Below are 23,413 nucleotides of genomic sequence, written 5' to 3' on the forward strand. Positions count from 1 at the left end.
ATTGCTACAAGGCGGCCCCAAATACATATGCGCCACACTTCGTCATTTAATATGTTGTGAGGGCTGGAATACTGATCGGGTGTCCAAACCGAAACAGGTGACTTTCCTAAGGGGCCATTCCCGAATCTTTGACCTACGAGTCTAATACATAAGGCAGTGGAGCGACGTTAGATGAAGCCTTGTGGTAGTCGGTGACCAACAATGGGTTTATACGCCACTTGTTTTTTTAGGATACTGGAGCCCATGTACACCACTGGTTTGGAATCAGGGTTTCCCAACTCCCCTAGGTGGATCTTCTGTTTCCACCAACCCGGTTAAAGCGCCAAATATTCGCTTTTATTACTCTCAATTTCATAAACAACACCCCCACCACGAGAAGGAAGTGAGTAGGACTTCCCTGGCAGTGGCTGCATACATGTTGTCATGTCAGAGCATTTCAAGAGTAAGAGCGGTCTCCTTCCACCCACGGCCGTACCGTGGCATTTGGAGAGCACGAACTGAGGAAAAAGTACGAGGATTGAGCATACGACCTTACTTGTTAGAACTTCACTGATTCAACGACGAAGCCACCGCTCTACAAGATAGCATCACAACTCACATAAATTATGTGGCCCAAAGTTCAACACGTAAGCCTATAATTAGTATCTAATGTCTATGAACCTTGGGTTACAAACACATTCCTATAGTATATTTATTAAAACATGCAATTAATTCTATACTAGGCATAATATTGTAAAAGCAGTAATTTTGACAGCAACGCATGCACTACAAATTTGGGGGAAATAAAGATTTTTTAGAGAGTGATCACCCTATTAGTAAGTGCAAATTAGTCAAATATTTGATAAACATTTTGTATTAACCTTTGCGAAATACGCAATATTTTAGGTGTTTTCTAGCAGTAACACTTACCTGATGATTTTCCATCGATCAAGCTAGGTACTAAATCTGAATGAATAGTGAGAAAATATAAATTTATATACTGTTCTTCATGAAGTAGATCATTTACGAAATATAGATTGAGCCATATCTATTTTTTTGTGTGACAGTAAACGAAACTATCCTATGGTATCACATTATCAAGCCATTGTTTCTGACAAACTCTTCTACAAAAAATACTTTCATAAAAATACATATATCAAGCTTAGAAGTATCACTATGTTCAGAACAATAGATTATACGTTATGAATGCACATATGTAGAACGAAGGCCATTACATCACGGAAATATATGATGGAAATGATTTAACGATCAAAATATTCCTTACAACACAATATTATTTAACTAATTATTGTGTGATGTATACTTATAGCTACTAATTATGGTATGAAGTTTAGTGTTGGTTAAGAACAATGACTAGAACTAATGAGATGGGGTTGTAAGAGATACTTGTGTTTATATATGTGAAAATCCTCCATATGCGCACTCCATGTGGCAACAGTTCTTCGTTTCCCTCTCTACATAATGCTTCTCCTATCGCCTTCTGAACTTCTTCAGAAAGCTGAACGTTCAGACATAGTACTTGTAGCAGGTGATTTTAATGCCCACGTAGGTAGTTATCACCAAACAGAAAAACATTTAGATAGGTATTTTGGTATTCCGGCTCAGCGAACAGATAATGGTGATCGTCTGCTGCAGCTGTGCTCGGACAATCATTTATTTTTATCAAACACTAATTTTAACCATAAGGAGAGACATTGTCTAACATGGCGACCCCCTACACCAAACCAACGATGGACTCAAATAGACCATATTGCCATCAGTCATCGTTGGAGAGGGTCGGTACAAGATTGTCGCACATTCTGGAATACCTGCTTGGACTCCGACCATCCTCTAGTACATGCACGCATCTGCTTACGCCTCACTGGACGCAGAAAAGCCACACCAAGAAGACCCATTAGAATTGAATTGAGTGACGACAAAGCCTGAAGTAGATTCCAGAAACAACTGAGGTCACACTTAGGTAGTTCTGAAAACGAGGCTGACCCGGATATTGCTTGGATAAATATACAACAGGTGTGGAATCAGCAGTGACATCTATTAATGATTTAAAGCAAATGGTTACAAAAAGCCAATGGCTTTCTTCTAAGTCTATTGCACTGTTGGATTCTCGTAAACTTATTCCATCACGTTCCGAAAACGATGACGAGCGAAAGCAAATCAGATCTAGGTTAAGGAAAAGTCTAAGGAACGACCGTGAGCAGGGGTGAGCAACGAAAGCAAAAGAGATGGAAAAGGCAACGGCTGTAGGTAAACCAGACAGCTTTCCAGACTAATAAAAGAAACTGGAATCAGGAAGGCGAGTGTAAGTGAAATTATCTCGGAAAAAGAAGACACTTATCTGCTCTCAGCCCAGACGTTTAGAACGGTGGGCGGAACATTTCAGAGAACAGTTCAGCTGGCCTTCATCTACTCTACAACTACCTTCCACTCCCAGACAGCCTAAATGGAACATTGAAGTAGGTTCCGCAACTCTAGCAGAAGTTCAAAAGGCTATAGTTAATCTAAAACGAGGAAGGGCAGTTGGTCCAGATGGATTGGCTCCAGAAGTCTTTAAGGATGGTGGTCCAATTTTAGCGATTAGGTTGACTAATATTTTAGCTAAGATCTGGGAGTTAGACGTTATCCCATCTAACTGGTCGCAATCACTTATCGTCCCAATATATAAGAAAGGGTCAAAATCATCCTGTGACAACCACAGAGGGATTAGTTTAACTAATATAATATCTAAAATACTAGCCTCGATAATTATCAGACGCGTAACTAAGACTCGTGAACTGCAAACACGAGAAAATCAGGCTAGCTTCAGACCTGGTCGTGGCTGCATCGACCACATATTCACCATTCGTCTGATCATAAAATACAGGCATGCTTAACGGCTTCCGATAATGGTGGTCTTTTTTGACTTAAAAGCAGCATTTGACTCGGTAGACCGCGAGATTCTGTGGCAGTGTGTCATTGAAAAGTGTACCTCAGAAGTACATAAACCTTGTGAGGGTACTTTACTCGAACACTATCAGTTAAGTCAGAGGTTATGGTGAACTGTCATGTGATTTCGTAACCTCAGGTGTTGTCCGGTATGGCTGTCCAATATCTCTATTTCTGTTTAGCTTCATAAGAGACCTACCGCTGGAAATAATGTTCTCGTTGACTGAATTTTCAGGAATCGATCTTCTACCAGAAAGTCCACTTATCGACTTAGAATACGCAGATGATATAGTCCTGTTTGGTGAAGATGCTGATAAAATACAGTCTTTTGGGAGCACTGAGCAACAATGCCAGAATGTCTAGGATGCGTTTCTGCCCCCCCCCTCTAAATGTAAGATGGTGCTTCAGGACTGGTGTGAGTCAACATCTGAACTAGGGATAGGGAGTGAAGCAGTCGAACGCCTTGACAGCTTCACTTATCTTGAAAGCCTGATCAGCCCTAATGCGTTGGTGTCTGACGAAAACTCATCACGGATTCGAAAAGCTCGTTTGGCTTTTGCCAACTAACGTCACCTATGGAGAAGGCGAGATATACGTCTATCAATAAAAGCACGAGTATACTGCGTGGCAGTCCGTTCTGTTTTAATTTACGGCAGCGAAACGTGGCCATTAAGAGTAGAAGACACTCGTAAGCTACTAGTATTCGACCACAGGTGCCCTAGAAATATTGCTGGCGTCTGCTGGGATCACCGGGTAAGTAATAGTGAGGTTAGACGCAGGGTATTATGGAATGATGATAAATCAGTTGATGAGGTTGTGAATTTTCATCGACTAAAATGATTGGGCCACGGTGTTACGTATGCTTGGACACCGAGTACCACGACGCGCAATGCTCATTAGTGTTGGAGACAGTTCGAAGAAAGTTAGGGGTGGCCAAACCAAAATGTGACATCAGTCCATGAAGTTACTAAATTCTGGTCTGAGCCAAGTTGGTAGATGTGGACTACTTGGCTGGGGTTCGCGCGACTATCGCAGTCAATGGTTGGAGACAGTGGGTGACATGGCTCAGAATCCATCACAATGGCGTAGGTGTATACACTATTTTTCTTCCCTTACACCGTGAAATTAAAATCACTTTATGTCTTTCTTTCTACGAACTAATCCTTTCTTCCTGTATTATATCTTTATACACAATTTTTCTTTTATATATTACTACCACTGAAGTAATTACTATGAATTTGGTGTTTATCTTGCTGTACTAATAAGGTATTACAACTTGGGCCAATGCATATATGTGCCTTGTCCTACGTCGTAGATGACTGACTGTTATGTGGACTTTCTAGGTTCATTTGGGATCATGTGCCTAGTCCTTTAAATCACAGTCTGTTTAGCAGCGTAATAAGTTTTCTTGATGGGTACTTTTGGCCTCTGTCATAGAATCATATTATGTGACCAGATTGTTCAAAATGTTCAGAAGGAAGAACGAATACATTGGGCCCCGAATGAACTACCACTGCTATTTTTTTAAAAACTAAATTAGTATTATTAATAATGGCGATTATTGAACTATCCAACAAATGTACAATTGATATTACATGCAGGAAATGAGCAAAAACAAAGTGCGCTTTAATGACTTCGGAATATCCGATGAGCAGGTTAGTTTAAAATAGCTACATTTATTATTAGTGCCTCAAATAATTTTTAGTTAACAATCATTAATAGTTCATAATAATAATAATAATAATAATAATAATAATAATAATAATAATAATAATAATAATAATAATAATAATAATAATAATAATAATATGACATAATGGTTTCTATGATACATAAACTAAGCAATATGTATATCTGGGCTGTATCTCAAACATTAGCTAACTAAATACTGTATATTTTATTTTAAAAAAAGCTTAGAACTAACTAACTGACTAATGTGTAACTGACATTGGTTCGTCTATTTAACCTGCCTAAACGTTTTCCTGGAATTTCGAAATATTCTTACCATGGATAAACAAATGTTAATATTAAGCTTTAAAAATAACTGGTTATCTTTTCAGTCACCATTACTTCTACGGAGGGCTTTACTACGGTCCCAAACATACACACACTAATACGCCTTTAAATACCAATATTACCTACATGACGTTAGATTTCTAGAGAATCTGAGTAGTACTAAGAAGTTATTAACCATGGAAAATATGATGCTAATTACATAACTATTTCTGTTGGATCATGCTAGTTTTGGAGTAGTGTGTAAAATGCTTTGTTTTATCAATGTAGATATAAGATAGAAATTGAACAAAGAAGAATAAAGAGGGATAAAACTACAGAATAGTGTGCGCAAATATGATAGAAATGAATGGATAACATTGTCCATATTAAGCGAAGTTGTCACAGATACTGTATTATACATTTTATATCAAAATAAACGTAGAATAATGCAAATATTTAACAGATATCGAAAAAAAGGATTCACAACAAAATATACGAAACTTACCAACATGAGTGTATTCTGATAAAAATACAATGAAGAATGGAGTTAACAAATCATTGATACCTTGTACATAACCAATTCCTGGATGTCGCATAGACCAGACAAATAGAATTCGTTCAAACATCTGTACATTGTGAAGGACAAAAAAACTGAGACGGTAAAAGTTATTTTAGAGAATCGTACCTGAAAACTGATAAATTTGAAGATAAATCAATAACAGTAATATGGTAATAATAATCAGTAAAGGGTTGTAGAGATTGTTGAATTTTAATTGAGATCATGAACCGATCAATGTTGGACTACCATTGAAAACTTGAAAGCACTGGACAGCCGTTTCGTCCTATTATGGGACTCTTAATCAGTGCGCATCCAAGAACCCACAGGTGGAAATCAAACACAAGACCTTCAAGTCTTGCTTCCGAACATTTAATCTCTAAACCACTGAGCCGGAATCTAACAGTGTTAATGTCTAACTCCAACCAATCCATCATATTGCGCAACCCTTCATCCATTGCTTGTGCTGGATAAATGTCTCACGCCCGACATGGATTTAACTAAACTGGTTATGGATTGTCAATAAGATTTCAGGAGTTATGTCTTGAAGCTAGTCACCAGTGACCACATGATTATGATCAGTATGGATGATTTGTTGAGTGTAGTTGTAATCACGAACTGATCTTTCAAGTTTTTGTTTATATTTTAGGTCCGAGTACCGCATGAGAGGTCGTGGATGCGCACTGTTGACGAGCCCCATACCAGAACGAAACGGCTGTCTATTGCTTCCAGGTTTTTAATAGTGGTTTAACGTCTATCGGTTCATGATCTCGGTTGAAACCAAACAATCTCCAAAACCCTATACTGATGATTGTCATGTGCGCACTAGTGACTAGCTTCGAGAGGTAATTCTCAGAGTTGTAATGAGAAGCCGTGGCCAGTGGGTTTTAACCGGGTCGGATGTGACGCAGTTACTCAATGAAGACAATGGAAGATGGTCGTGCAATGTCGTGAATAATAATAATAATAATAATAATAATAATAATAATAATAATAATTATTATTATTATTATTATTATTATTATTATTATTATTATTATTCTCTGAATACGGCCGTTAGCAGTATATTCAGTTATAGCATTAAAACGTGGTCATTGGCAAACTGAAACAATATATGGGCTGATATAATTCAATTATCAATTCATTTAAAGGATTACCTGTTTATGGTGGGACTAACCTGTGATGGTTAAGCGTAGGATACTGGGTAGTGATGGTAACTTGGTTAATGACACTGTTAACTCACTGGACGAGATAATTAGGATACATGTTATACACACTCAGTTACTATATAAGAAGGTCGAAAACAACTAGGGATAAGCCGCTGCAAACCTTCTGGTCAAGGTGAACAAGGTAAGCGTAATATGTGACTGAAGATAAATGGAATGGTTCAAGATTGGTAGTAGATGTGAAAATATATTGTTTGCTATCTTTGTTTAAATATCTCACACTCTTCGTTCCTCTATGTTATTTATTCCTTTCGGATTATACTTCATATATATGGTTTTCTCTACTAACGAAATTAATTATTTGATTTCCTTGTCTTGAGCACCGCTGTTGGTTCAAAACCAGAGTTTCCCAGCTGCTCTAGGTGAATTCTTCATATTTATTAACCCCATTTAAACACTAAATGTCCAGTTTTGTTGTTTTATTTTTGTGAAAGTACTATTTCAGCGCGAACGTAATGAGTAGAATTTTCCCGAAAGTATAAAGTCTCAGTCGTGTGAAAGTATTTTCAGAGCGATTCGGGGAAACAGTAGATGTGTAAAATACATTTTAATCATCCCTATAAACATCCAAAGCATCCATCCAATCTTTTTCCCATTTCTAAGTTACAATTTAATCATATTGCTGACAACATATAACATACAGAAAACTATATTTTTTGTTTAAGCGCTCAACAACAATATAACTTACTGCAACCATTTCGGGCCTTCGATAAAGTAATGTCATTCTGTTTAAATCTTTCTGAATTTGATGAAACATTGGTTTATGTTTAACATTTTCACGTAAATGAAAATACTGACTAACAAAAAGTGTATATTGTTTACGTTTATCCGCTAGTACAGTGACACGTCGTTCAAGACTAGTTGGAAGATAATCCTGGAACATAAAAATAATTTTAAAAAAGAGTAGGAAATACTTTGTTAAAATACGAATTATGATGACAAATTTACTTCCTTTGCAATATTGATTAACACTACATCTCAGACGTGACACCGTCATTCAGTGATCTAGCCAGTCAACTAACGATACATTATTGACAGTTCAAAACACAACAGTTTTGGTTGAGAATTCTAGTGTACACAGATGTATTCATTAATTTAGCTTAACATTAGAGTTTAGAACTACGATTCCTCATACGATTGTATTAAGTATTTGTATTATAATGTAAACGACTAGCAATGAAAGCGTTCAATTAAGATAAAATGATTTCAAAACCAAAAAAAGACTATTCAGCTGTATTTTGTGTCCAAAAATGAAGAAATACACACTACTCGAACTTCGAGAACATGTGTTTACTTTGTTGTCTATTTACAAATGTTACAGCTGTGATTCAGATTTCGAACCCGACAGAAACATGGATCTTTAAAGGGTGGTAAGATATCAATTACTGACAAATACAAACACAAGGGATGAAAAACATCCTGACAATTTTAACAATTTTTTTACATATCCACTACTGAGTGAGTGTATGAAGAACGCATTTATATATTTAGCTCCAAGTAGTGCCTCTTGTATTTGCGAAGGCTTACGATACAACATAAATGTTCAAACCGAAGTAGACGGAGTGATATTCAAATTTGCAACACATTAGGTGAAAATCGAGTACTTGAATCACAAACCCACTACTCTTTACAAATAAAAAGATATCACAAATAACCTCCGTGTATTAGAAAATGCCTCACCGATATGCATAAACTTACACGTACATTATGTAGAATAAATAGAAAAGGAAACAGAATCTTATGGAGATAATCGGTGAAAAGTTAACCCGTTAATAAATACTCATACCATTATGAAAATAAATAGACCAAAATTTCTGGATAAAAAACCAAATGCTTACACATAACAATTTCCATACTGTTGGTCGAAGTTCTCCTGGAATTCCAGACCAAGAAAGTTGACGCAATATGACTAGAATGAAAGAGATGATGTTTAAAAGAAAAGAACAACACAGAGATCAACACTCGTCATAACTAATACATTAGGCACACTCTGAAAAAAAACTTTATTAGAGAGTAATGTATGAAAAGAATTTCCAATCAATAAGTCCCTGCCAAGAAAATGTCGACAGTGTATTGAGAAGACATAGTTAGACTAAGGAAAGCGATATATTTACGTTACATATTTCGAACAATCTAGTCACACATACTCGTCACGGCATTTCAAAAGAAAACCAATAAAAGTCAATTAAATAAAGGTTCAATAAATATACAGCGATAATTGGAAATAAAGGAGAGAAAAATCAATGTACTGTGGGAAGAATAGGAGATTGTCACATTATCCTAAACCCTACAACGAGTTAACGATTATCAGGACAGATTCAAGGTTAAAACAAACTGCTTCTGGACACATAAAGGAAGTTTGAGTTTTCTAATGACCGAGGCATTCTACAAACTGAAGAATGCGTACTTGGCAAATCCTAAACTATGAGTTGGAAGCTGTTTCAAGGCAAGTTATATGACCTGTTTTGATTGTGTTATGCAATCGATGGACATGGTCTTTTACTCCTTGAGTTTTTCGGGGCAGTTGGGACTAAATAATTATTACTGCATTTTGATGCATGCTTCGTCACCCTCTATTACAATCTTTAATTAATCCCCTTGTGTGTCCACACACATGTGAATTGGTAAATACAGTGGGATATTTAAGACTATGTGGAGTCGTCGACTCCATCTTCTTGATAACAACTAATTTTCACTACTGTGATTTTTCGATGGATGTCTACTCTCTACTTTACAAAAATGCTATTTGACTCTACTCCATAAATCAATATGATGTAAAACCTTTTCTTCGTAACATAATCAAGAAAAAGTTCCAGGGTTAACTGGCTTTTATACAAATTTAGAAACTTTAAAGGATATCCGTTTAGTGTTAATGCTTGGGATATTAGTTTTATATCCACTTTAATCGTATATTCGTTGAAGATTCGTTAAACTCTGTTGAAGATCCACCTTACCACGCCTCACTACAGAGAACAGAAACTCTGAAAGTTGCCATAATTCAAATATCACATTTTGCATACCTGCTGACATACACATATAAATACACGATGTTTTACGTAGACTCACCTTGACCGAAATGACACGAGTGATATGGTCAAACGCATTTTGTTTGCAATAAATATTCTGCTTTGTTCCTCTGCACTACATAAACGTAAGTTGATTTCACTTGGTTATTTACGGAAGAAGTGATTTAGACTGAGGAACGAAACTCAATTTTCTACTCGCTGGGATTTCGCAAATATATTACTTTATTATCATGTGGAAGCCTAATATTTGATCAGTTTACGTAAGTTTTCTATAAACTAGTCGTCTTATGGTTCCGTCATCTCTTTGACTCAAAAGTATGTCTAGAAAAGGAAACTGGTTGCTAATTACCTCACAAGTTAGTACACTATCGTTTTGTATGTTAAGTTTATCTAATAACGAAGTTGTTATGATCTTGGTCTACAGGCTGGCCGTGTAGTTGGATGTGCAGGGGAATCTGTCTTTGATTCTTTAGACTACTTAACATAACCTTGAGACCGCAAATGCGTGAATCCGACTTCTGAATGATTGGTCTTGTAGACGGAGAACTATCCCATTCGCTAACTAACGGTGCGCTACGCGGACACCGAATGGTTGGGAAGAAAAAATGACTGTAGTAAAACCTTTTAATCGGAACTTAATTTTAATTCAAAAGAGTACAAGACTAAATATATGAATGATTGGACTAAAATGCACAGCAAATGAGGATATACAATGTAAGGTATTTAGGGTACCAAGACAGGATACGAAATTCGTGTTCAAATTACGATAAATTTCAAATAGAAGATATGATAATAATTTACAGACTAAACGAAAGCTTTTGATTAGGGGAAAAAGAAAGTCACATAAACCAAATGTCAGTAATGACAGATTGAGAATTAAGCGTACTAATGTCCCAAAAATTAGCTTTCTTAGTTTTTCATTTGTTTTTATCTTCATGACAGAAGTCACATCGAAGTCCCTATCACATAAAACCAGGATATTACGCATGTGCCACCTACACAGTGACCGCACTGAGTTTACTCGTCATATTTCCAACATGTGACATATAAACATCAATTAAGAAAGTTTCTGCAATGTTAACCATACCTACATCAAACACTTGTCGAAAGCGTTCACTCTCAATTATGAACCGAACTTAGTCAGCACATAATAAAAGTGATTCTCTAAATTGTGTTGGCCAAGTAGGAAACATACTACATAAGCAATCAAAAAAGAATACCAACAGTTTTCACTAAAGGCATATTAGTGAATCCTGACCCTGCTACCTTGACCTGGTGGTCGAGATTGCCGATCGGAATGAACCAATCGAGATATATTGGCTGGAACAATCGTTTCTCAAGGTCCTACAATAACAGAAAGGTCCGCTGAAGAGCGGTAAGAATAAAAACAAAAAACCCAAGGTCCGAAGGCGAAATCTTATTGCTAACTGTACAGAGGTGTGACGGCAGTAAGATTTTTCCTTCAGACAACCAGCATGACAGCGATGTTACCTTCCCACAAAAGAAGGGTGGGTTAGAAAAAGTCCATCTTAAGAATTCACACCTTGCCTTAATCCACGGATTTCCGTCTCCGGTGATAAGGTCTCGACAAGTAGGAAGCTGGCAGGAAAATTACCCACGAAAAGGTCGTGTGTGACTGGCCTCAAGCAGTTGTCCCGTGGGCAATGCGGTCACGCTCCCAGATCACTAAGACCGCCTCTAACCCAATGTCCTTTTCAGATGCCTCTAGAAGAAACATTCCATGGTGTGGGCAACCGGAGAGTGATAACCACCCTCATAGCTCTAACAGCACTCATATTAGTAAATAAAGATCAATAAGTTCAAACGTATCTTTTAACAAAAACTTATATAATGTGTTGTGCAATAGGTTTGGCAGTTTTGTCAACTATTTTACGAGTTTATGTGTAGGTGAACTGCATATAGATAATATTGATTTTTAGAAACTACTCGATTTGTGAACTTTAGGTAATCCGTACAAATTTGAGAGTTTAGATTCCATAAGATTTAGAATATTAAGTTCCTCTTTGTTAATAATATTTATTATCAGAATGAGTTTTGTGGAGATTTTAGTAAATTTCACAGGTTGAAATCATGAGTCAGTTGAAGCTAGACCACCATGGAAAACCTGGAAGCACTGGACGGCCGTTTCGTCCTAGTATGGGACTCCTCAGCAGTGCGCATCCACGAACCCGCCCCCTGCGGGATTCGAACCCAGGACCTACTGGCTTCGCGCGCGAGCACTTAACCACTAGACCACTGAGCCGGCATCCAACGGTGTTAATGTCTAACTTCAACCAATCCACGAAGTTGCGCCATCGAACACCAATGTCTTCAGTGAGCACTGTTGAGGAGTCCCACAATAGGACGAAACGGCCGTCCAGTGCTTCCAGGTTTTCAATGGTGGTCTAGCTTCAACTGACTCATGATTTCAACCTGTGAAATAATATTTATGTTAAGGAGTTTTTCACTAGATTGCAGTTTACTCTAGTTTACAATTTCCTAACATCACGACCGGGGACTACGATAAACTGCCTTTCATTACAATAATGGATAAAATATCTTTCTTATAGTCACATTTGTTCACAACAACACCTAAACCTTTATCGGACCTGCAAACACGATATTTAATCTACTCTGGAGGTATTTTTTTATGGCATTAAAACATTTAGCCATTAGGATATTTTTATCTTTTTTGACGAGCATGAAATTGAAGAGCAATATCAACCAATTTCACATTCAGATAACCATAAATGGTTGACAGAGTAGCAAAACCATACTCATCGATTGCATAACACAATCAAAACAGGTCATATAACTTGCCTTGAAACAGCTTCCAACTCATAGTTTAGGATTTGCCAAGTACGCATTCTTCAGTTTGTAGAATGCCTCGGTCATTAGAAAACTCAAACTTCCTTTATGTGTCCAGAAGCAGTTTGTTTTAACCTTGAATCTGTCCTGATAATCGTTAACTCGTTGTAGGGTTTAGGATAATGTGACAATCTCCTATTCTTCCCACAGTACATTGATTTTTCTCTCCTTTATTTCCAATTATCGCTGTATATTTATTGAACCTTTATTTAATTGACTTTTATTGGTTTTCTTTTGAAATGCCGTGACGAGTATGTGTGACTAGATTGTTCGAAATATGTAACGTAAATATATCGCTTTCCTTAGTCTAACTATGTCTTCTCAATACACTGTCGAAAATAGCAACTGATTAGACTAAAGAAGAGGATATCTTTAAAATTACCATTTTGTGGCGTCATTGGTAGGGGTTATGTAACAGTATGGGTGTTACATAGGAATTTCACCTACATAGGAACATATTTAACACCCTTCACAAGTTTACGAAAGAGATCCCAATAATATGTGCGTACAACGCAGATCACCTTTAAAGACTATAAAAGCTACTTGAATTCACAATAACTCAGATGAATAGCTACTGTAAAATCAACTGTTTACTTTATTCTAATATAAGTTGACAGGTGATTTAACCACGGTGAATGAAAGAATAAATGGCCTTAGAGCTGATATACAGTTCTTTTTTCTTGAATTATCTCAAAAAAACTCAAAAGGAATGTGGGTGAGTAGAAATACTATTAATAAACCATAGGCTATCAGTCAGTCAGTCAGTAACAACGTAGAACTTCGTACGTACGTACATCAGTTCGAGTTGCCACACCACATTAGTACAGAGATGCAGTGGTCGATTCAAATACCGTAGTGGTAGAGGTAGCAAGAGTATAAGCAGTAATCGGGAAGATTAGGGTTTGGAGATGTTATTTAAAGAGTATAATCCAGTGAAACAAATTTGGAAAGAGGAAAAAAGGGACATGAAGAATTCAGAAGATTAGAATTTGGGAGAACACAAAGAGTGGATGCACCTGCGCCATTGAAAACGATTTTGAGCCATGTCATTCAGGGTCTCTAACCATCGGTTGCTATCATCTCGTGGTCCCCAACCAGGTAGTCTACACCTACCAACATGACTCAGTCCACTTGTCAGTGACTTCATGGATTTGTGCCATGTTTTGGTTTGGCCGCCCCTACCTTTCTTCCAACCTACTCCTATACCACTGAACATAGCACGTCGAGGCAGTCGGTGGTTGGGCATACGTAACACGTGTCCCAGCCATTATAGGGTCTCTAACTGAAGTAACAACTGTGGGAATATAATACTGTTTATGCTGTTTATGACTGATTCATTAAAAATCTAACCGGATAAAAACGAAAGAATATTAAAGTAGAAGACCAACAAAACCATTTTGAACTATTTTCCTCAAACGATGTTTTCGAAATCTACATCACTGAAAACTAATGATAAATAAATGACAGCACAAGTGAATAACTGGATAAATCCGAAGGTATGAAACCAACCTCGTGAAAGTTAACACGATGAAAAGATTGATTCAAGCAGCATATCTATGATGATATTAAATAAAGTGTATGTTATATGCTTTGCACCTTCCAAGTGCAAAATACTTTTACAAGGCTGGTAGGATTATGGACGTGCACTCACTCTGGGTAGTGAGCAGATAGTGCTGGTAGTGACGTGAGTGATGAGATCAATTCACGTATAATGAAAGTCAGAGCGGTTTATTCTAATCTGTGGAATCTTTCGCGCCATCGTGACGTTAGTCTGGCTGTAAAAAGTTGAATCTACAACGCGTTGGTAGGAGCAGTTCTGCTCTATGCTTGTGAAACCTGGCCTCGCCGAGTTGAGGATGTTAGACGACTCTCTATGTTTGATCATCGTTGTCTCCGAAAGACTGCTGACATCCAGTGACAACACCATGTTAGTAATGCAGAGGTTCAGCATCGTGTGTTCGGACACAGAGACGACAGTTCAATTAGTGTCACTATCTTGAAACATTGACTTCAGTATCTTGGACATGTCCTACGAATGTCGTCCCAGAGAATTCCTCGTCGTGCATCATTTTCCGACGCTGGGACTGGTTGGAAAAAGCAGAGAGGTGGTCAGTGTATGACATGGTGTCGTGGTATGAAAGAAAGCTGCACAGGACTGGCTACTGTTGGTCCTTCTCGACTCCCTGGTTTTGGTTCTAGAGATGCTGCAACAAGCAAGTTATCCCTAATTCTCATCTTATTTATTTATTATTTATTTAAACACATAGATATTGGTACGAGGAGGCACCAAATACATACGCGCCAAAAAAATCTCATTTGATTTGTGTGAGGGCTGTGATAGTGCCCGGGTGCCCAAACCGAAGCAGGTGGTCTTCTTAAAGGGCCACACCCGGAGCCTTCGACCTGAAGGTCTGATCCACAAGGCAGTGGAGCATTGTAAGGAGATGCAGTCCCATGGTAGCCGGTGACCAACGATTGGTTCACACGCCATTTGTTCTTTCAGGATACTGGAGCCCATGTGCACCATTGGTTTGGAATCTGTTTAAAGCTCCGGACAGTCTCGTCTACAGGGGACGTTTTTCCGTTTGGGTAGTGAAACTACCCAGTCTCCCAAATTCACTTTTATTACGAGATAACTTTTAGCTAGGTTTTTAACCTAAAAGCTCAAACCACAAGGTTATGGAACAAATCAAAGATACACGTTCCTTGGACAGGTGGTGGTCATAGTAAATTCATGTAGCGTTTGTTTCTTCAGGAGCCTAAATCTAATTGGTTAGGAATTATGTTTTTCAAACCCTCTTGCACATACAGCAGTCCAGTTTAACGGTTAAATGTTTTTTCACACTTTTAATTTAGTGAGAATATAATCAATCCGTCAAAGAAATTAGTAAAACCAATGTCCTGAAATAGTAAATTTATGGGACAATTCAGAGAGAAAGAAACGAATCTCCCAACTTCTCTACGCAAATGCTCATGGTAACTAATGTATTGTCAACGTGAAAAGTGAGAGATTTTCATATTCTCAGCAGTCTGTGTCAACTATTTTGATGTTTATAAAAGGTCGAAAATGTTTTCTTTGTTACAAGGCTTCGAAGTTAACACAAAGCTTTACAAAGAACTAAAGCAAGGTCACATACCTAAATCTGTTATACTTGAGTTGATACACGTATTGAAACGTTGGGTTCGACCTTGATCTAACAGCTTTCGATGGGCAACAGGAAAATCATCAGGACTTGCTCTCAATCTCACACCCATACCAGGAGCATGTTTCGGGGATTTGTCATATGGGAGTATGAGTGAATTTTTAATATCAAGAGATTCAATCTGAAAACAATGGAAAGAATAAATTGATAAAGTATGTAAGATATTACGGACAAAGATAACAGTTTTAAGTGGATGTCAGACGCTGACAATTACATATTACCCATATATATTTGGGCGAAATTACTGTAAGAGTAAAATAGTCCTCATAAACATACCATGCCAAACAGAAGAATACCTCGCCTTGAGGCTAGACGCAGTGCAGAACAAATCTAATGCACACGTTCACCAAATGAATAAAAACTGTCAAATTCTGTAATGACTTATTTATTTAAACACAAACATTATTACAAAGAGGCATCAATAGAAAACTACGGTGAAACAATCTGCAGTTTTTATTATCAACCAGCTGGTACACTAACATGGTTCTGAGTTTTTGGATCTTAAACCCCAACCAAGGGGTGATGATGGACCGATAGTTTTCAATACAACTATGCATCATTCCACAGAGTCATATAACAAATTTAGTCCCTCTCAATTTTCTACCCAGGACCATAGTCGACGAACGATACTTGACAGAAAATCAACTGAAACATGCATTAAACATGATCAAACCACCAAAGACTATATATTCAGTATGTATAAATACTGGATATGAACAATCTTTAGGATACAACTTTACTGAACACAGACGCTGAATGTTCCCAATTCATAAAATCAGGTTTTGCAACAAAGAACCAGTTATTTGCACCAGTACATAGTGAACTTGACTTCTTACACCTGCAATAGCTCCGCGACAACGCGGGAGGTGTTCGCAGGAAGCATCAAAATGTGGCTTTCGCGACTCGGCAAAACATCAAAAAGTAGCAGGCTTGGTGGACAAAAGAATAAATATTTATATCAATTTAATAGACCACCATGGAAAACCTGGAAGCAATAGACGGTCGTTCCGTCCTAGCATGGGACTCCTTAGAAGTGCGCATCCACGATCCCACTAGACATTAACACCATTGGATGCCAGCTTAGTGGTCTACAGGCTAAGCGTTCGAGCGCGAGACCGATAGGTCTTAAGTTCGAATCCCGCGACCAGGATCGTGGATGCGCGCCGCTGAGGGGTTTAATACTAGGACGAAACGGCCGTCCAGTGCTTCTATGTTTTCCATGGTGGTCTAGCTTCAATCGACTCATGAATGCAACTATTAAATTATTATAATATCCACGAAACCCCTTTCTGAATACATTTATATATTTGTGACATAATAGTGCTTTGAAAATTCCAATGTTCTACAAAACAACCCTAATTAATGAATTACTATTTCACTACAAACCTATCTATAGACTGATTCAATTTAGTTTTCAGTATAATCGGGCGTACTTAGAGGTTTCTAGGTAAATTAGGACCAAATTCATGGTTTACATCTTAAGCATAATTAAATGCAACAGAACCAAGATTACTGTTTTCGCTTTAATTGGATTTATTTCAATTGAAGTAATCGCCAAGAGCATCATTCTTTCTAAAGTAATTTACCATCTGTACTATTTGAGTACGGGAACAAAAACGGCAGTGGCATTTTTTTTCCTCGTTTAGTATATCTTTTAGTATTATTTGTGTCCAAAGGTGTTAAGAACTTTTTGGCATCTATTTAAGTCGGAGTTTTGTTTTCAGTTACAGTAACATATAAACCTCAGCTTTTTGAGTTTATCGTCTATCACCTTTAAAGCCTTTGGAGACACGTATCTTAGAGATCAGTTTTTTGTTGTTCTCTCTGAGATCACTAACCAATTTTATGATGCACGTAAAACATCGTTGTGGTAGACATGCATGCTTTTTCCCGGTCGATGATGGAATGTAATGTGACAACTGCAGCAAGTGGTGTCAAAACATGTGCACCGGACTCACATCGGCTGCATATAAAAGGTGCTACAAACCACTATCACGTTGGCTGTGCAAAGCATGCTGCTCTACAAAGTCTATCCTGATTCTTCAAGCGATTGAGCTGCCGAACATAATTAGAAAGATACTCCCAGATAAACAGCCGGCAGCACATCAGCAGATTTCAGTTTTTGAGAAAGTAGCAAGCGTCATCACGAGTCCAGCTTTGGATGAGACTGCCAAAGTGAACCCCAATAGCGTAGCGGACAACAAACAGACAGATGTAGGCATGGTTACGAGAAAAAGGAAAAAGCGCGCTGAGAAGAAACATTTTATAGGTAGCACTAAGGTAGGTGAATCTACGGTTTCAGTTCCGGATTAACATGTCAACGCAAAACAGGCTCAGGGAGGAGCGAAGCCTGAGCGTGTGGTCAAGAGACATAAGGTCAATGATTGGCCACACAGTTACACCCAGAAAAAGAAAAGTAAGGAAATAGAGTGAGACCTTCGCGCCTGACGCCAAACCGGACTGCAAAGATGATAAGATTTTAGGAAACAGCTTAAGACGGACCTCATTGACAGGTCAGTCATTTTTCATAAGTAAAGAGAATCTTCTCGTTTCTCTTGGACATATTCTTCATACACACACGGTTATGATGTCGATCAAATGACTTTCCTCCCACATTTAAGAAGTGATCATGCAGTCATATTATTCAAGTTCATGGCTGAGATGGCCTGTCAAACAGTTGCGCCGGCTCGTCCTAACGTATGGAAGGCAGACATGAAGGCGATCAACTCTACAGCCTCGGCTGAAAACTAAATAATTGACTCAGGGGCATCAATAGAAGAGGTAAGGAGTCATTTCCAGCAGTTCTACAATCAAGTAACTCAACCTTTAATACCCTAGACAGTCCCAAAAAAGAAGCACAGCCATCCCCAGATAGATCAGGATATTCGACGTTTACTACGACAAAAGAAATGTTGGGACATAACCATCAGCCTTGGCATAGCAAGTACGATGGAACGTTACAGGTCGGTAAGAAATAAGTGTATAATTACAATCTGGGAAGCTCAGCAAAAATCCGGGATGTAGTTGGCATAATCTGTAATCAAGCAGCCTAAGAGACTATTCTCGTACATAAATCACAGAGCAAGGACGCAGCATTGGATTCCCAACCAAGCCACGGAAGGAAGTGGATCTTGAATGATAGAGGATGATCAGGAAAGAGCAGAGGCTATGGCAGACAATTTCGGGACAGTTTTCAGTCACGAAGAACTAGACCCAAGTACAAAGTCATCTGCTTACTTTAGACTTCGATCGAGACGATGTACTTAAGGTCCTTAGCGCTTTAGACATAGAAAAGTCAACAGGCCTGGGTGAACTACACCCTAAAACCTTGAGACTAATTGCACAATATATTGCTGCCCCATTGACTATGATATTGATTGTCAATTGGCCAAGGTGAGTTACCTGCGGACTCGAAGGATGCGATCGTCACTCCAAAATATAAAACAGGGTCAAGACAACTTCCATCAAACCAAAGACCTACCAGTCTCACCAGTGTCGTGGTTAAAACACTGGAAAGAATAGTCAAAAAGACCATAATGACATTCGTGGAAACCAACAGCTTGTTGAACATAGAACATGGCTTCAGAAAAAATTTATCTTACAAAACGAATCTCTTAGTAGTAAGAGAGAAATGGATAAAAGTTCTAGATAATGAAAACCAGCGGATGTTTTCTATATAAACTTCAGCAAAGCATTTGATAAGGTGCCAACAAATAGACTACTCTTGAAGCTGGAAAATCTAGGTACCGTCAGACCTCTCCTAAAACGGCTTAAAAATTTCCTGGAATAAATTCCAAGTACTCCTTCTGGAAAACAGTACTTAGCGAAGCAACACAAGGCTCTATCCTAGATCCTTTACTTTTCATACTGTATGTAAATTAACTCCCAAGTATGACTTAGTCCCCAGTGTTACTATACGCTGATAATGTAGGAATCTAACGAGAAGTAGCAGGAGACACAGGTGCATATGATCTTCAGGCGGACTTAGATATTCTAAAAAGTGGATCTGCAAGTGTGTCTGCAAGCATGTTAGGGATACAAAGGTAAATAGGTACAGCATAGGGGAAGTGCCTGTACCCGTCGTGCGGTCTCACAAGAATCTTGGAGTCAGTCAGTAACAACGTAGAACTTCGTACGTACGTACATCAGTTCGAGTTGCCACACCACATTAGTACAGAGATGCAGTGGTCGATTCAAATACCGTAGTGGTAGAGGTAGCAAGAGTATAAGCAGTAATCGGGAAGATTAGGGTTTGGAGATGTTATTTAAAGAGTATAATCCAGTGAAACAAATTTGGAAAGAGGAAAAAAGGGACATGAAGAATTCAGAAGATTAGAATTTGGGAGAACACAAAGAGTGGATGCACCTGCGCCATTGAAAACGATTTTGAGCCATGTCATTCAGGGTCTCTAACCATCGGTTGCTATCATCTCGTGGTCCCCAACCAGGTAGTCTACACCTACCAACATGACTCAGTCCACTTGTCAGTGACTTCATGGATTTGTGCCATGTTTTGGTTTGGCCGCCCCTACCTTTCTTCCAACCTACTCCTATACCACTGAACATAGCACGTCGAGGCAGTCGGTGGTTGGGCATACGTAACACGTGTCCCAGCCATCTCAACTGATGAAGTTTCACTACGTCATCAATTGATTTTTCATCCTTACCTAGTACCCGTTTCCTAACAACTGTGTTACTTACTCGATGGTCCCATGATATACGAGCAATGTTTCAAAGACACCTATGATCGAATACTAGTAACCTACGAATACCCTCTACTCTTACCGGCCATGTTTCACTGCCATAAAGTAGGACGGAACGAACTGCTGCGCAGTAAACCCGTCCTTTGTTTGATAGACGGATATCTCGCCTACGCCATAAATGACGCAAATTGGTAAAAGCTAGTCGAGCCTTCTGTATCCGTGCTGAGATTTCGTCACACACCAGACCACAAGGGCTGATGAGACTTCCAAGATAAGTGAAGCGATCGACACGCTCAATTACTTCACTCCCTATCACTAGTTCGGGTGTAGATGTAACCCAATCCTGAAGCAACATTTTGCATTTCGAGGGGGAGAATCTCATCCCGAACATGCTTGCATTGTTGCTTAGAGTGGTCAGAAGACTGCATTTTGTCAGCGTCTTTACCAAATAAAACTACGTCATCAGCATATTATAAGTCAACAAGTGAACCTCCCGGTAGAAGTTCAACCCCTGGAAATATAGACGAGGAAAGTGTTATCTCTAAAAGTACGTCAATGACAAAGTTAAACAAGAATGGAGAGAGTGGACAGCCCTGACGAACACCACTTGAGGTAATCAATTCTGATGACAGTTCGCCATAAGCTCTCACTCTACCAGTTGTGTTCGAGTAGAGAGCCTTCATAAGGTTAATGTACTTCTTTGGTACTCCTTTCGGTGACAAACACTGCCATAGAACCTCACGATCAACAGAGTCGAATGCCGCCTTAAGGTCGAGAAATACTACCATTGTGGGAAGTCTGAACGTGTGTGTGTTCTAGAACCTGACGTAGTGTGAATATCTGATCTATACAACCACGTCCAGGTCGAAAACCGGCCTGGTTTTCTCTAATCTGCTCTTCACGAGCTTTGATTAGGCGTCGAAGTATTATTGAAGCTAATATTTTAGACACTATATTATTCAAACTGATTCCTCTGTGATTGTTACAAGAGGACTTTTGTCCTTTCTTATAGATTGGCACAATCAGTGATTGAGACCAGTCAGATGGGATTACGTCCAGTTCCCAAATTCTACCTAAGACCTCGGTTAATCTCATTGCTAATACTGGACCACCATCCTTAAAATCTCAGGAGTAAACCTGTCAGGGCCTGCTGCTCTCCCTCGTTTCAGATTTCCTATGGCTTTTTCAACTTCGTAAAGGGACGGAGGACCTACATTAACTTGCCATTCAGGTTGACTAGAGATCGTGGGGAACCGAAATGTGGCTGAAGGCCAGTTGAACTGATCCCTAAAGTGTTCTGCCCATCGATCCAATCTCTTGGATTGAGAAGGTATAATATATCCATGACAAAGAGTCATGATATTAAGACTACGTCCCATTGCCCTGAGGTTGCAGCTAAGGGGCTTAGAACTCTATGGGCTTTAAGACGGACATCCACCAAGTTAGATACTACTATGTTTACTACAGTATACACAACCTTAGTGAGAACGAAACTTGAGAACTGAGTTTGGGCTGCAAACCTCTTTAAAAGGTGACTCGTACATCCTAGAAAAAGCACAGAGGGCAGCTACCTGTGCAATTTCAAAGGATATAGCAGGCGAATAGAAAAGTCGAAAACAAACAAAATACTTGTGGCATACAGGTTTTCACACTGAGTCATCAATTATTGGAACCTGTTACACGAAGTAGGGATGTCCGCACCTCCAACTGACTGACTCAAGATAAAACACTCACAGAAGCATACTAGGAAAGGAATAGCACAGGTCGTAGGAGTTCTGTCTTTACTATACAAATCTGAATTTGAGTTAGTAGTTTAAATTGAGCTAAGAAATACATGCGTACGAATATCATGGATAAACAGCACCAACCTGGTTCCCTCTTTTCTAGGTACAATTTATAGAGTGGCTCGGAGCTATAGATTGAAAGGATGTCCTTATTTAGAGATTCTGGGATAACGTTATACATTATGCAAAGGGAGCAATTATATAGGAAGACACAGCAACTACAACTGCAATCTACATAAAAAACAATCCTTAAAAACATTAAAAATGAAAGTGAATAAAAACGGGGACAAACACGTTACACTAGTATATGTATAAATATATCGTTCATATTTGACATCACCGGAATCTCTCAAAGTAGAAGGCAAAAGTCATAGAAAGTAGCATTTTCTCAGCCTTACATTTCTTTGTCTGTTATCCTGCTTTTCAGCGATAGCCGACTCTTGTCTGTGCATGTCCAGAACTTTTTGTGCTGTTTTTTGCACAACTAACACAAAATAATAAATAAATTGACAAACAACCTTTAGGTGATATTATGTTCAGATATTCCCGATCGTCTGCATCCCACACATCTTGACTATTGATCTGAAACAAAGCGAACCCTTTTGATCCCTTTCCAGCCATGAAAATTAACAATCAATGACAAGTAGGACGCGTTAAACCGTGCGAACTTCGGGGTATTGCCATCGAAAAATGCAGCGCCATTTTTTGAATGCGTCCGCTATTAATTTAGCTTTTATTACAGAATCAGTTTCAGTTTGGGAAGGACAGGAGGCCTGATGGCCTGTGTTAGTCCTGGCAATGGTGGTATCTCAGTTCATTCAACTTTCTTTTGAAGGAATCGACGGACGGAGCCTCAACCACGTGCTGAGGTAAGGAATTCCACTCGTTGATGATTCGGTGGGAAAGTCGATAGTCAGCTGACAAGTAATTTGTTCTGGGCTTGTGAACTTTGTTGGAGTGTCTTCGTAAATTCCCTGTTTTGAAAGACAAGAAAAATGAGGGCATATCAGGTGCAAATTTGGCACTAAGCAATTTGAAAACTGTAATCAAGTCGCCTCTAGTTCTGCGATATGACAACGGGAAAAGGTTCAGCTTGGCCAGTCGAGCTTCATACGGAAGCTTCGCTA

The 23,413-nt window shown here is 38.7% G+C and overlaps 1 protein-coding gene across 2 annotated transcripts in view; it reads right to left on the reverse strand.

Moving 5' to 3' along the window:
• Positions 1–23,004, reverse strand: part of MS3_00005879 (uncharacterized protein) — a 46,417-nt gene extending 23,413 nt beyond the window's left edge. Inside the window, exons 1-6 of one of the 2 annotated variants that reach the window (XM_051213962.1) lie at positions 22,805–23,004; positions 22,685–22,770; positions 15,734–15,920; positions 8,541–8,611; positions 7,391–7,576; positions 5,426–5,546 (exon numbers count right to left, since the gene is read on the reverse strand). In XM_051213962.1, the coding sequence (XP_051069984.1) occupies positions 5,426–5,546; positions 7,391–7,576; positions 8,541–8,611; positions 15,734–15,920; positions 22,685–22,770; positions 22,805–22,907 (754 nt within the window). In that variant the 5' untranslated portion in view covers positions 22,908–23,004. Of the gene's footprint in view, positions 1–5,425; positions 5,547–7,390; positions 7,577–8,540; positions 8,612–15,733; positions 15,921–22,684 lie in introns of both variants that reach the window. The other variant, XM_051213963.1, reaches the window with a different exon arrangement.
• Positions 23,005–23,413: the final 409 nt, after the last annotated feature.

Source organism: Schistosoma haematobium, chromosome 3 (assembly GCF_000699445.3).
Source record: "Schistosoma haematobium chromosome 3, whole genome shotgun sequence".
Classification (NCBI taxonomy): Eukaryota; Metazoa; Platyhelminthes; class Trematoda; order Strigeidida; family Schistosomatidae; genus Schistosoma; species Schistosoma haematobium.